Consider the following 15,792-nt stretch of genomic DNA (forward strand, 5'->3'; position numbering starts at 1 on the left):
CACAGTTCTTTGACGTTATTATAATACAATATAATACAATATAATAGTTATTTATTGCTGTCCTTAGTGGGATTTGAACCCAAGTCCCCAGCACTGCAAGGCAGCAGTGCTAACCACTGAGCCACCATGCTGCCCTTAGCATACATCTGCTATGCATCTGCTATGCATGGTTGCTAACATGGACAGAGATGTCAGCAGAGAGCACTGTGTCCGTGATGTCATCAGTGTTCCAAAAAGAAAGGAATTTCCTCTGTAGCATTCAGCAGCTAATAAGTACTGTAAGGATTAAGATTTTTTAATAGAAGTAATTTACAAATCTGTTTAACTTTCTGCCACCAGTTGATTTAAAAGAAAAAAGGTTTTCACCGGAGTACCCCTTTAAGATAAAAGAAAAGCACAACCCAAAAAGAATAGTGCAGCACAACCATTGCAGACCAGTATTTCTTATGAGCATAATACAGGTTTCGGTGTCCATGTTATGGCTGCAAGACCCAGCCCAATTGCAGGTTTAATGGCTATAGGGACCCATGATAGGAATCTAAGATGCTGTCAGTTCAGGTGATTAGACCTGTGGTTAGGATAAGACTTTAGGCAGTAATATTTACTCAGAAATGCACTCATATTGCACTCATGTGAAACCAGCCTAACTTGGATTGCTAAATGTAATGCGGTAACTTCATGCACCATTGCCGTTTCAGTAGTCAGGAGATGATATCATTAAGCTTATTAGGATCAGACTATTAACCCTCTCTTCAATCCAGCAAAGTTAGTCACTTTGACCCCTTCTCTTCCGTGGACCACCTGGGAAGTGTGATTAGTGTAGAATATTTTCAGTAGTCTAAACCAGGGGTTCATTTTATAGCCCAAAAAATATGGTGTATCTAATGCACCTAGATGTGTCCTGCCTGAAAGGCCAAATACTGAAAATTATCTTTTATGATTAAAGTCTACAGGTTTTTCCTGACGCAGATCGTTTTTTATCAGACAGAAATGTTTTAGACCTTCCTCTAGTAATAATCATTATCATTATTCAGTCCCTGTCTTTCTATTTCACCTTAAAGTTTCTCATCTTGATTAAGTATATGTACATTTTTCCTTCCTCTTCCTACTACCTTTGTATTCTTGTTCATGTAGTAAGTGAAGAATACAAACTAGCTTTACTGTCCTGGAGTGTGAGTGAGTGTTGTGAACGACATGCTACAGCTTTTTTGGTTTTCTGAAATGAAAAGTAATTCTATTATTTATTGTATGTCCTTAACTGTTGTTCTGTACTGCACACCCTCTTAGCTCTTATGTACTTTGGGGATAACTATAATTGTATGTTCTAAATTATTGCTGGACACTTCCAAAATAGTATGACCTGATAAAGGTTTTGTATACATTGTTGTTAACATTTTACCACTCAAAACTTCACTTATCAAGGAGATATCTTAAAAGGGGATGTTTTTCTTGTACAATGCTAGTGAATTTAGGTTTAAGGGTATTGGTAGGGTGCTAAACGATCCCATATAATCAGGAGATTATCAATGCAGTGCCCATATAATTTGATGCAGTCACAAAATGGATTGGTTTCAGAATACATTCTGACTTCCTCCAAACAAGCCATATACAAACTGGCTAAGATGGGAGAGAATTGTGAGCCCCTAGCAGCTCTTTTTATCTGCATCTATTTTTCATTAAATGCAAAAAATCTGTGTTTTATTAAACTTTGTTGTTTGATTGTGTCAATAATTGCGTGTTTGATGGGACAGTTGGATGCAACTAATTTGACAACATGATCTGGAAGCTGGTAAACATCAGGTTTGTGCAGTCAATAAAAAAGCAAGATAAACAAGTACCCATTAAACATGTAACAAGCCGAGGTTAGCACAGACAGATTTAAATATAAGCCAGAAATGACTGGAAGTTTATATCCACGTAAAGTGTGGAGGCTGAGACCATGTGTGATTAGCCTGGTCATCGTGACAGCAATGCATGATGCTTCAACCAAACACCAGAAAGTATTACTTTACTGAGAGAGTAGTGGAGGCATGGAATAGCCTTCCTGCAGAAGTAGTTGCTGCAAATACAGTGAAGGAGTTTAAACATGCATGGGATAAGCATAAGGCTATCCTTCATATAAAATAGGGCCAGGGACTATTGATAGGATTCAGATTATTGGGAAGACTAGATGAGCCAAATGGTTCTTATCTGCCGACACACTCTAAGTTTCTATGTTTATATATACATATATATATATATATATATAATTCTACAGCATACGGTTATTGTTTTTCAGAAAGCTCTGCACAGGCTTTTCATTTACAACAAGAGTTAAGTTTTATGTATATGAATTCTATATGTAAACTGTAAAACAGCATAAAAATGTGATGTAAATAGAAAGGCTTTTTCTTAACTACATCCTCCAACACACTTTCACGCTCATCCAAGAGCAAATTTGCTGGAGGTTTTATAGTTTTTTTTTGTCATGACTTGACCTGATTCTGGCAGAAGGGTCAAGTTCCTTTAACTTTTCCTGGTAAGTTTTATCCTGCAATCCATGTACTAGTTTAGTATCTTCTCTGAACTCTCTCTAGAGTATCTATATCCTTTTGGAGATACGGCCTCCTGTACTGTGCACAATACTCCAAGTGAGGCCTCACCAGTGTTCTGTACAGCGGCATGAGCACTTCTCTCTTTCTACTGCTTATACCTCTACCTATACATCCAAGCATTCTGCTAGCCTTTCCTGCTGCTCTATTACATTGTCTCCTAAATCCTTTTCCTCAGATACTGAGGTCAGGACTGTGTCAAATAATCAATATTCTGCCAAACGGTTTTTACGCCCCAGGTGCATTATCTTGCACTTATCCACATAAAATTTCAGGTGCCAGAGTTCTGACCATTCTTCTAGTTTGCCTAAATCCTTTTTCATTTGGCATATCCCTCTAGGAACATATCTTTCCCTGTTACATATCTTTGTGTCATCAGCAAAAAGACATACCTTTCCATCGAGACCTTTTGCAATATCACTAATGAAGATATTAAACAAAATTGGTCCCAGTTCAGATCCCTGAGGTAACCCACTGGTGACAAGACCTTGCTCTGAATATTCTCCATTGACAACAACCCTCTGTTGTCTGTCACTCAGCCATTGCCTAATCCACTCAAAACAATATGGGAGTCCAAGCTCAATGACTGCAGTTTATTGATAAAGGGGTTGTGCGCTGCCCTGCCTTTCGTAGCTCCGCTCGCAGCGTCCGGAAGTTCATTACTCTGAACGCTGTGTGCGGGCTTCTGTGTTCGCCCGCCCCCTCAACGAAAGTCTATGGGAAGGGGGCGCGGTGTGACGTCATGAGGGGGCGGCCGCGAACACGGAAGCCCGCACACAGCGTTCGGAGTAATGAACTTCCGGACGCTGCGAGCGGAGCTCCGAAAGGCAGGGCAGTGCACAACCCCTATAAGTCTTCTATGTGGGACAGTGTCAAAAGCCTTACTAAAATCTATATGTACGTTGTCTACTGCCCCATGAGCCATTTATTATTTTAGTCACCCAGTCAAAAAAATCAGTAAGATTTGTTTGACATGATCTCCCTGAAGTAAACCCATGTTGTTTTTCATCTTGCAATCCATCGGATTTTAGATGTTCCACAATCCTATCCTTTAGTAAGGTTTCCATTAATTTTTCCAAACTTACTGGCCTATAGTGGCTTGATTATGGGCACGACATTTGCTAATTGCAATCTTCCGGGATGACTCCTGTTACCAATGATTGGTTGAATAAATATGTTAACGGTTTTGCTAGCTCACCACTTAGCTCTTTTAATAATTTTGGGTGTATCCCCTGTGAATTATTTGTCTTCACTTTAGACAGCAAACGTAGAGCCTCTGTAAGGACATCCTCTGTAAGGACACAGGCATCAAACGATTCATTAGTCTTCCTCCCTAATTGAGGTCCTTTTCCTTCTTTTTCTTCTATAAAAACTGAACAGAAGTATTCATTAAGGCAGTCGGCTAGCCCTTTATTCTCTTCTACATATCTTCCTTCCTTTGTTTTTAATTTAGTTATTCCTTGTTTTAATTTCCTTTTTTCATTTATATATCTGAAGAATGTCTTATCCCCTTCTTTCACAGACTGAGCAAGTTTTTCTTCTGCCTGTGCTTTAGCAGTTCTTATAACTTGCTTGGCCTCTTTCTGCGCCTAGTCTTGTAGATTTCCCTATCTTCATTGCTCTAAGTTGTTTTATAATTACTAAATGCTAGCTTTTAGTTTTTCTTATGATTTTGGCCACTTCTGCTGAGTACCACAGTGGTCTCTTCCTTTTTCTGCTTTTAATGACAAGTCTAATGCAATTTTCTGTTTTATATACAAGCATGCTGACTGTATACAAGCTTGTTGACTGTTTCCAATAGCATCCAGCAGAATTGGCAACCTACTGTAGCTGTGACCTGTAATACAGACTGGGAGTCCAGTATAACATTAGTATTTAAATTTCTTTACAAAGTTAAATTGCAATGTAGTTTTATATATAAACTATATTTTTGTATTGAACAGTGAAAAATACCCTGTAATTTATTTCACCTTATAATATATCATTTTTAAAGGGGTATTCCAGCTTTATACATCTTATCCCCCATGGCCCCTCCCATAAACATCAATGGAGGGGGTGTTGAGTGACGTCACTAGGGGGCGTGGCCGTGACGTCCCATCCCCGTCTCGGAGGCAGCACCCAGCACAGAATGCCGGGGGCTGCACCGAGATCGCAGGTGTCCCCAGCGGCGGGACCCCTGCGCTCATACATCTTATCCCCTATCTTTTTGGATAAGGATAAGATGTATAAAGCTGGAATATCCCTTTAACAGTGAATGCCTAAATTTTTATTTTGATATTAAGTCTAAAAGTCTGATGTTTTCTATAGTCTAATTGACCAGTATACCAGAAAATCACAGTATGCCACTTAGGCCCCTTTCACACTGCCGTTGCTCCCCGTCGAGAACAGCTGTTTAAGTCTCTTTTTTTAAATTCTTTTTTTGTGACTTTAACGGCTGTTCTTGCAACAGGGAGCAACGGGCAACAACGGGTCATGGAGGCTCCCATTTACTATTATGGGGGCCGCCGGGATTAGTATTTTTTTTTTTCTTGACGGGAATAGTGAGAGAAAAAGTAATTTTTCTCCCGCTATGCTCCCCGGCTCCCTTGATGCCCTCACACTGCCATGTCATAATGGCAGTGTGAAAGCAGCCTAAGCTGATCTTTGCTAATGTGTCACCAGACCTATATTTGTGGTTCATTGCCCAGATAAAATTATATTAGGGAAGATTTATCAAGATCTGTGCAGAGAAAAAGTTGCACAGTTGCCCATAGCAACCAATCAGATTGCTTCTTTTATTTTTAACAAGGCCTCTGCAAAATTAAAGAAGCAATCTGATTGGTTGCTATAGGCAACTGGGCAACTTTTCCTCTGCACAGGTTTTGATAACTCTCCCCCATTGTGCTTTACTAAAAGTGTTTTTGCTACTAAAAATTTAGCTAATAATTGTGTATTGTCTGTTTCTTTTACAGAACTTTGCTGAGAATACGATGAATGAGCTTCTTGGCTGGTATGGGTATGACAAGGTAGAACTTAAAGATGGAGAGGATATTGAAATTAAGAACTACAATACAGATGGGGAGGGACGGCAGCATATTTCTGTTCTCAAAGGTAAAAGAAATTCTATATATTATGGACAAGTGGAAAGTATGTAGTCAAATTAAGACAAATAAACTTTGGGAATCCACAGGGGTTCCCAATGCTTATTAGTTCCAGGTAGCATTAACATGTTCTCTTACTGCCCAAATAGAGAAAATGCCATGGGCAATAGTACAACACCCATTCTAAACTGTTAGTCAATTTGGGTCTACTGGGTACTAGATAATGGACTGATAAAGAACTAATAAAATAGTTTATTTAATTTCCATAATTATTAACAAGAGTTGTTTTTTAAATATCATTTTTTATTTTTAAAATTACTGCACAAAAACAACCACAATTTAGAAAGACAAATTGTGGGTGCAAATAACAATTTTTCTTTTTTTATATATAACAGTAATCCCATTTGTTCTTGGAGGTAATATTGGTGCAATGTAGAAAGAATTTTATTTAAAATGAGCTTGTGGCCTAGATTTTTTTACTGATTAGTGCCAGAAACATGTTAATGTTCTGTTTTTTATCTTTCTATTTTCTGGTTGTAATTTTTTACATTTATTTTTAGGATATTATTAGGGGACAGCCAGGATTTAGGGAGGGGAGCTGAGCTCTTATTGCCTTCTCGATCTACTGGTGTCACTGACATACAGAGCCCTGTGCATGAGTCAAAGAAAGTCTGGGAAGGGAGGACAAGGAAGTTTGCCAGGCTGTGGCACTTGCGATTTGGATGCAAAATAAAAAGGCAATTTTATAAGTTTAGCAACTTCAACACCAGCAGCAAACAGAGCTGACAGATCAATGTTAACTTGATAAGTTCTGGCAACAAAGTGGCCCACATATAGCAGGTTTTCATCAGCATTCGTTCTAAAAAGAATTTCTCAATGAAAAACTGTCACAATTTTTTGGAATTCAAATTGTGATTGGTGATTACATGTAAATGTAAAATCACATAGACAACAGATCGGTAGAGAGGGACGCCAGGTGAGCATGAAATAGCTATTGCTCACCTGGCGTCCCTCTCTCCCGATCTGTTGTGTCCTGCCGGTTCACGAATAAATCACTGTTAATCCTACGTGGTGAGTGACATCTTTTCTTCTATGTGACTGCAAAAAATAAATATAATAACATACATACAAATTACTTATTCTAAGGGATTTAGTTTTTGTGCATTATTTGACAGTGGAAGCTGTTGAATGAATCTCATTGCCTACCAAAACATTATGTAAAAAACATTATTGGAAAGATTCATCAGAAGTTAGAATTTCCTGTTACTTGCACAGTATGTTCACAGAATATTTCTAGGATAAAAGTAGCCCAGCCATAAGCTTATGTTGTGTTAGTAGTTGCTAGTATAAATAAGAATTGATATAACAGTGTAGGTTAACCAGGGCAACTGCAGCTTCTGGTTCCAGTATGTGGACGTGAGCAGCAGGGCAACAAAGCTCCATCCCAGGCAGTCTATAAGCAGCCATTCCTGCACCACTTACCGGCACTGTGCCTGGGTTTTAATGACCTCCGCCAGTCGCCCGAGCATCGGAGGGTTGTATGATTTGCTTTTTACGGTACACAACACCCAGCTTCTTTATCCCGGCTGCGGTGGAACAGTGAGAGAGGCAAGATGGTGCCGATCTCCTGGGCAATTCAGAAGGGCAAATACGAGGCTAAATATGCGTAATATCTGTCTCTATAACTTGGCCACCCTATGTAGATACATTAGAGATTGGATTCATGGATCCAATTTCTATTCCAAAGGTGTTCTAGTGGTGCATTTAGTACATCTTGGTCACTCCCTCTCCTATTACATTCTATAACATTCTGAATTTCTGGATAATAACCACACTTCCATAATAACATTTTATTCTCTGATAAAATTCTTTAAATTGCCTTTTTGTCTCTGTAAATTTTTACTTCTATGGGAACTTCTTGTCTTTCCTCCCAGTTCCCTAGACTCTTCATATAAAATGTAGAAAACCTGCAATATCATAACATAAAGAAATCTCCAAAACCAGAAATATGGCCTCTGGGACCAATGTAGATGGCTCTATAACTAACTATGTTCCTTTTTCCGTTTTCTGAATCAGACTGAATAGTCTAAGGTAGAGGTGCCTAATAATTTGATAATCTCATTGGTACACCAGATTTAACCCCTTAAGGACCAGGCCCATTTTGGCCTTAAGGACCAGACCAATTTTATTTTAGCATTTTCTTTTTTCCTCCTTGCCTTCTAAAAATCATAACTCTCTTATATTTCCATCCACAGACCCATTTTGCGTCACCAATTGTACTTTGTAATTACATCACTTATTTTACCATAAAATGTACGACACAACCAAACAAATATTATTTATGTGGGAAAATTGAAAAGAAAACTGCAATTTAGCAAATTTTGGAAAGTTTTGTTTTCACGCTGTACACTTTCCGGTAAAAATTACATGTTTTCTTTATTCTGTGGGTCAATACGATTAAAATGATACCCATGATTATATTTTTCTATAATTGTACCGCTTAAAAAAAAATCTGAAACCATTTTAACAAAATTAGTATGTTTGAAATTGCCCTATTTTGACTAACTATAACTTTCAAATTTTTCCGTATATGGGGCAATATGGGGGCTCATTTTTTGCGCCATGATCTGTAGTTTTTATCAGTATCACTTTTACTTAGGTTTTATTTTTTATTAATTTTTTATAAAAATTTTTTCGAATAAAATGTGACAAAAAAGCAGCAATTTTGGACTTTTTTTTTTTTTTTTACGTTTACGCCGTTCACCGTATGGGATGATTAACAATATATTTGAATAGTTCAGACTTTTACACACGCAGCGATACCAAATATGTGTATTCATTATTTTTTTACGCTTTTTTGAGGGTAAAATGGGAAAAACTGACGTTTTACTTTTTTATTGGGGGAGGGGATTTTTCACATTTTTTTTACTTTTTTATTTTACATTTTTTACTTTATTTTTTTTACACTTTTTATGTCCCCTTAGGGGACTATTCATTGCAATCAGTTGATTGCTAATACTGTACAGTGCTATGTATAGGACACAGCGCTGCTCAGTATTATCGGTGATCTTCTGCTCTGGTCTGCTCGATCTCAGACCAGAGCAGAAGACCCCGGGAGACGGCCGGAGCCAGGTGAGGGGACCTCCGGCCACCATGCTGGATGACCGGATCCCTGCGGCAGCGCCGCGGGCGATCCGATCATCCGTTCAAAGTACCGCACTGCTGCAGATGCCGTGATCTGTATTGATCACGGCATCGGACGGGTTAATGGCGGACATCCGCGCGATCGCAGATTTCCGCCATTACCAGTGGGTCCCTGGCTGCTGATAGCAGCCGGGACCTGCCGGGCATGACGCGAGCACCACTCCGGTGCTCGCGATCATGTCAGCGCGTAAATGTACGTCATGGTGCGTTAAGTACCACGTCACCATGACGTGCATTAGGGGGTTAAAGATCTTTCTTTTTTATATTTATAGTACCCTATGTGATGTTGCTCTAACAGGTAACTCAGCTTAAGTTCTCAATAAATGACACAATTATGTACAAGATACTTATTATATAGATAAGATGAGATTCAGTTTACTCTCCATCAAGGTCCTCACTCCTAATAAACAATTAAAGAGGTATTCCAGCCTTAGACATCTTATCTCCTATCCAAAGGATAGAGGATAAGATGTCTGATTGCGTGGTCCCGCCGGTGAGGTCCCCCAGCGATCTCGGTGCAGCTCCCGGCATTCTGTGTCTATGCCTATTTATGACTCTGCCTTTGCTCACTCATTCTGCCTTTGATGTTCCTTCCTCCTAGTCTGACCTGACCCTGCTTAGTTCTGACTTTGCCAGTCTACACCTCTACCCCTGATTACCCCCTTATACTAAAATGAGAGCAGTTTTCTGGATGATCTGTGTATGTTATACTAGGATGGGGGGGGGGGGTACTTTGGATATGTATATGTATTGTGGTGCCACTCTGGTGCCTAAAGAGTCATGGGGTGGTGCCACTATCCTAAAGAGTCATGAGTTGGTGCCACTATCCGGAAGAGTCATGGGGTGGTGCCACTATCCTAAAGAGTCATGAGTTGGTGCCACTATCCGGAAGAGTCATGGGGTGGTGCCACTATCCTAAAGAGTCATGAGTTGGTGCCACTATCCGGAAGAGTCATGGGGTGGTGCCACTATCCTAAAGAGTCATGAGTTGGTGCCACTATCCGGAAAAGTCATGGGGTGGTGCCACTATCCTAAAGAGTCATGAGTTGGTGCCACTATCCGGAAGAGTCATGGGGTGGTGCCACTATCCTAAAGAGTCATAAGTTGGTGCCACTATCCGGAAGAGTCATGGGGTGGTGCCACTATCCTAAAGAGTCATGAGTTGGTGCCACTATCCGGAAGAGTCATGGGGTGGTGACACTATCCTGAAGAGTCATGCAATCCAGTATCCAAACTCTCACTTTCATGCTTGGTTGACATCCTTCTGGCCACTCGTCCCTACAGCTTCCTTCGAGTTTCTCCAACATGTGCAGTGAAGCAGGGTGTACTCCTGGTAATGTGCAGAGCAGTGATGAACACGAGTATAGTATATCCCCACTTCAGTGGGGGAAGTGTAGACCACATTACTCTTCAGGGTAGCAGCAACTCTTCTGTGACTCTTAAAGCATACTTAGTATACAGTGCTCCTTGTTTATTGGTTATAGTGCAGGAATGTGGAGCTTATATTGGGCATCTTGATTCACCTTTTTTTTATTTGGTATTATGCCCTGGTGACAGTTTAGGAGCCTTGAACTCCAGACAGCTATAGAATTCAGTCAATGAGAATTGAAAAGAGTAGAGAGATGCACACACATGACTCTATATGCATCATTGCGTACATATTGTACATACGCACAGTCACTTTATCAGGTTGGCACTATCAGTTCACAATACTGAGAATAAAGAGTTTATGCACAGCTACCTATTTACTCTACAGTGGAAACAAGAAATCGGCAATCTTACTTTTTTTAATGCTTGGTATATCTGGTTTCTTCTTTAACTACAATAGAATGTTTTAGTTCACAAGATGTGGAAATGCAAGTGGTGTATGAGATTAATGAACAATGCCTGATACACGGCTTCCTCACCATTAAAACCCAGAAGTTACTTTGCATATCATGTGTTTAAGGCTCCGCTTGTGAAGCCAAAGCAAATATTCTCTAACTAGAAGTCCCCTTGCTAGATCATAAAGTAAGGTAATTACCATGCAAAGAGCATTGCGGAGGTCTGAAAGCGCCTTGTCAATGCTACTACATGCTGTCCTCACAGCCTTTCATTTCAGCAACCTCTTTATAGCTGTAGGGGCCTGCTGACCACTTTTCCATTCTCAGTGCATCAGTTCCATACTGTCAGTCAGTGTTCTCTCAGACTTGACTTTTCTGTCTGCTGGCAAACGTATGTAAAACGTTTTTGCATTACATTCAGTAACAATTATGTAGACTCGTAAAGGCTTAGCTTCCATTTGCATATTTTACACACTGAATTCTTTTCATTGCCCTTTGGCTGCACTTATGTTTTAGCATAAATTTTTGTTTATAATGCAGTGTAAGAACTTCCTGTGAAACATATAGCAGCTGATAAGTACTGGAAGGATTAAGATTTTTAAATAGAAGTTATTTACAAATCCGTTTAACTTTCTGGCACCAGTTGATTTAAAAAAATATTTTTTTTCAGAGGAGTACCCCTTTAAGTGATTTGCTGTGGAATTCTTAGTGCAGATTTTGTGACCGAACTTGACCTGCGGCATGGATTAAAATCTGCTCCATGACAATCTATTTTGCTGATTTTCCCCATTGAAATCAATGGAGAAAATAAAGTCTGTGCTGCCATCTAAAGCATTTCTGTACCACTTCTTAAATCTGTACTGAAATCTGCACAATTTCATGTGGATTTTACTTGTGGATTTTCCCGGGGTTTTGCTGTGGGAAATGTTTACAATAAAGCCATCTAGTATGTATTTACCCTTACAGTTCTCTTTCATGTTGTAACTTGGTTATAACTTTCTACAGTAATACTTGTGGGCATCTGAGAACTGACAGGGTAGTGCAACCCTACCACCCCATACTACTTTTCCTACCCAGGGTGCCCACTACAAATATATATTGACCTGTTTTTCCTTTATGTCCTTTGCTGCTATCCTGTCAATAGTAGTGCAGGTGAGGGTACAGTGGGAGATAGCACTAGAAACCTGGTGAATATTTATAGGATCAGATTAAGGCCTGTGTAGCTCTTGTTGTAAAACAGTATTTTGGTAAAACAGTGTCAAACATTACTATACACTAAATGTTACCCTACCACCAATATGTTCCTAAATTTCAACAATAAGGTCAATTTTGCACAAGCATGTTCAGACCTTGTACTTGTTCTCTGGCTGCATGTCTGGCCTGACTGCTAAGCCAAAATAACAGAATAATACAGAACTATGATACTGTCAGTTCAGGTTATCAGTTCTATGACTTGGCTGGGGAAGCAATAACAAGCCTATATAACAGTATATTACTATATTACATGCAGTTCTGCTCAGTATTTAAAAACTGAAAAAAAATGTGATTGTGAGAAGAAGAAAAATAACCCAGCATTTTTTGCTGTCAGAATATCATTGTTGTACTCGTAGCATTAACTTAGTGGGAATACACTGGAAATATTGAAAAGAGTTACACAAACTGTGTAGTCAGATGTCTCAGCTGGTCACTGCAAACAGACCAGAGGTGGCCAGGAGGCCATATATAAAGGGGTATTCCAGTGGAAAACTTTTTATTTTTTTAAATCAACTGGTGCCACAAAGTTAAACAGATTTGTAAATTACTTCTATTAAAAAATCTTATCCTTCCAGTACTTATTAGCTGCTGAATACTACAGAGGAAATTCTTTTCTTTTTGGAACACAGTGCTGTCTGCTGACATCATGACCACAGTGCTCTCTGCTGACATCACGAGTACAGGGCTCTCTGCTGACATCTCTGTCCATTTTAGGAACTGTGCAGAGCAGCATATGTTTGCTATGGGTATTTTCTCCTACTCTGGACAGTTCTTAAAATGGACAGAGATGTCGGCAGAGAGCACTGTGCTTGTGATGTCAGCAGACATTCAAAAATAAAGAATTTCCTCTTTAGTTTTCAGCAGCTAATAAGTACTGGAAGGATTAAGATTTTTTATTAGAAATAATTTACAAATCTGTTGAACTTTCTGGCACCAAATGATTAAAAAAAAAACAACGTTTTCCACCAGAGTACTCCTTTAAGTTTTGGAAACCCTCTTTGAGTAAAATCCTGCAGGCTTCCAGTTTGCTTGATTTATTATGAGGAAAACGCTTGTTCTACTTTTCAACTTTTTGACACCTGAATTGCCCCCATTTTTTTTTTTTTTTTTTAATCTACAAAGATGCAGTAGGTGCCTCAATTTTCAATACATGAATGACTGAACATCATGGCCTGGTCATCTTTTTCTCTAGTGCTATCTAACTGTATACAGACAGTGTTATACTGTAAAATAGGCCATATCCCATGTACACAGAGGAAACAGAAAGGGCCTGAAACAGCTATTGTTTCTATTTAGCCTTGATTCTTAACATTGGAATCCTGGAATTAATCTTATTTCCAGTTAAAATGTACAGTATTTCTATGGGGATCTAATAGGTTTTCCATCACCACTGAATGGTTCTTTAGAGGGGTACTCTGAGAAACTAAACCCATAGACCATCCTCTTATCTCATCAATTGTCTAAATATCATTTATTATCTTTATGGAGCAGTTTCCCCTCTTTGGTTGTCACTTACATTCATGAAGTGAGGAAATGACATCATCCAGCCATCCACTCTAGCTTTGTCCAAATCCCTCTCTGAAAGCAGTCCCCACCCTCCTGAGAAACACAGACTACATGGTTTCTGCCCTGCACTGATGAGTCAAGCTTCCTTTAGTGCAGAGAACTGGGAGCTGTGTGCAGCCACAGCCAATCACACACTGAATCTCTCTCTGCTTCTCAAAGCAGGAATGTGGGGGCTGGCAGAGCAGAACTACAGTGATTGCTGGGAAATGTAGGCAAGGGAAGAGAAGGATGGCAAAGAATATCAAGCAGCCAGAAAAGACAACTGAGGCCACAGGAGCCATGCATATCAGGCAGGATGGTTTATAGGGAACATAACCAGAAAGTGTAGTGGCTTTGGAGCTTTTAATATATATATATATATATATATATATATATATATATTTTTTTTTTTATTTTATTTTTTTTCCTGGAGTACCCCTTTTATTCTTAAAGGGGTACTCCGGTGCTTACACATCTTATCCGCTATCCAAAGGATAGGGGATAAAAGATGCCTGATCGTGGGAGTCCCGCAGCTGGGGACGCCCGTAATCATGCATGCGGCACCCCGTTTGTAATCAGTCCCCAGAGCATGTTTGCTCTGGGTCTGATTACGGGCGACTACAGGGCCGGTGGCGTGTGACGTCACGCCTCCGCCCCGTGTGATGTCATGCTCCACCCCTCAATGCAAGCCTACAGGGACGTCACACGCCGCCGGCCCTGTAGTTGCCCGTAATCAGACCCGTAGCGAACACGCTGTGGGACTCCCGCGATCAGGCATCTTATCCCCTATCCTTTGGATAGGGGATAAGATGTGTAAGCACCGGAGAACCCCTTTAAATTTAGCCGGGTAATTTGAGATTGTTAGCACTAAATTATTATTATTTAGCACTAAATGTTACTTCAGCATTTCCTACATCTCTATCATAAATGTGACCTCAATTGTCTTTCTACTGTTCATAACAAGTGAATAACATAAACCACTCCCAAACTATGCAGTTCTGAATTATGGAGTTATTGTGCAATACAAAGGATGGATCATTTATTTAAAGAAAAAAAAAAAACATATTATTCTCACAGGAAAAAATAGGGATTTGTTGTTTCATTTCATTCAGAAATGATCAACAATTTTATAGATTGCAGGTGTGCCTGTTTCCTGGAGCAGTTTGTTGTTGGCCAATATTTTGGCAGCTATCATTTTGTCTGCTGTCCTTTTCAAGATCAGCATCCTTGTGGCTCAGCATCACTTTCTCAGGGACATTTACAGAATTCCACAGGTTTCACAATGTTACACATCTATATTCTGTTATCATTGTTTAATATAATCTATATAATCTATATTTCTATACAAATACCTTAATGCATACAATATGAATATGTTATTATGCCATGCTACATATACATGTAAAGTAAAAGACATAACATATATTCATATATGCTGGGTTTCAATTACTGGATGACATCCAGACAATAACTTATGAAAAATGATAAGTAAAACAAAGTGAAGGATTCTGTGAATACATAGCCCTAGGATACAAGATGCAGTGACACTTTGTTTAGAAAAATGTTGAGTGGTTAATCTATATTAAGTATAAACCAAATGTATATGGAGCTTCAATAAATTCAACATCATTACATCTCGTGTAACAACTGTAAATTATTACAGGAGAGATGATATCATAACATTTTTTAGTTTAATGGGTTTGGAGGCCATCACACTGATGGCATTTTAAATGAAAAAGTGCCAAAGGCCATCTATGAAATAAAAATAAATAAAAATGTAAAAAATATAGACAGTCAAGATACACATATACACTGATCACTACTACTGATAGGTGACATGAATAATCTATATATATATTTTTTACATTATTTTTATTGAGACAAGCATTGTACAGAGATCACCAGTAGCGACAAATAGAGAAAAGAAAAACATATACTCAACTGAGTACTAAACAGAAATGATAAGATTAAAGTAAATTTTAACCCCAACACCCCCGGTGCTGCAGTGAGATAAAAAGAGAGAGATAGGAAAAAAAGGGGAGAAAAAAAAAATTGAGAAAGCTTTCAGTTATATGTTTCTAGCCAACATGCCCATATATTTTTTATAACTTGATTCCTTATTTCTTTTAGCATAAATATCCTTTTCCCAACTTCAAAGGATATCCATCTTAGAGAAAAACTGATTCATTGTTGGAGGATTACAACTCTTCCAATGCTGGGCAAGGAGTTTCTTAGCAATGTATAACATGTGACCCACCGCGATCTTGGTGTTAGCTTCAAATTTCCCAGAATACG

General features: G+C 39.0%; 1 protein-coding gene across 4 annotated transcripts in view; it reads left to right on the plus strand.

The window, feature by feature from the left end:
* Positions 1–15,792, plus strand: part of SOBP (sine oculis binding protein homolog) — a 229,021-nt gene that overhangs the window by 52,283 nt on the left and 160,946 nt on the right. For all 4 annotated transcript variants that reach the window (XM_056566245.1, XM_056566246.1, XM_056566247.1 and 1 more), the window contains one exon: positions 5,543–5,681. In XM_056566245.1, the coding sequence (XP_056422220.1) occupies positions 5,543–5,681 (139 nt within the window). The remainder of the gene's footprint in view (positions 1–5,542; positions 5,682–15,792) is intronic.

The sequence above is a fragment of the Hyla sarda genome, chromosome 3 (assembly GCF_029499605.1).
Source record: "Hyla sarda isolate aHylSar1 chromosome 3, aHylSar1.hap1, whole genome shotgun sequence".
Lineage (NCBI taxonomy): Eukaryota > Metazoa > Chordata > Amphibia > Anura > Hylidae > Hyla > Hyla sarda.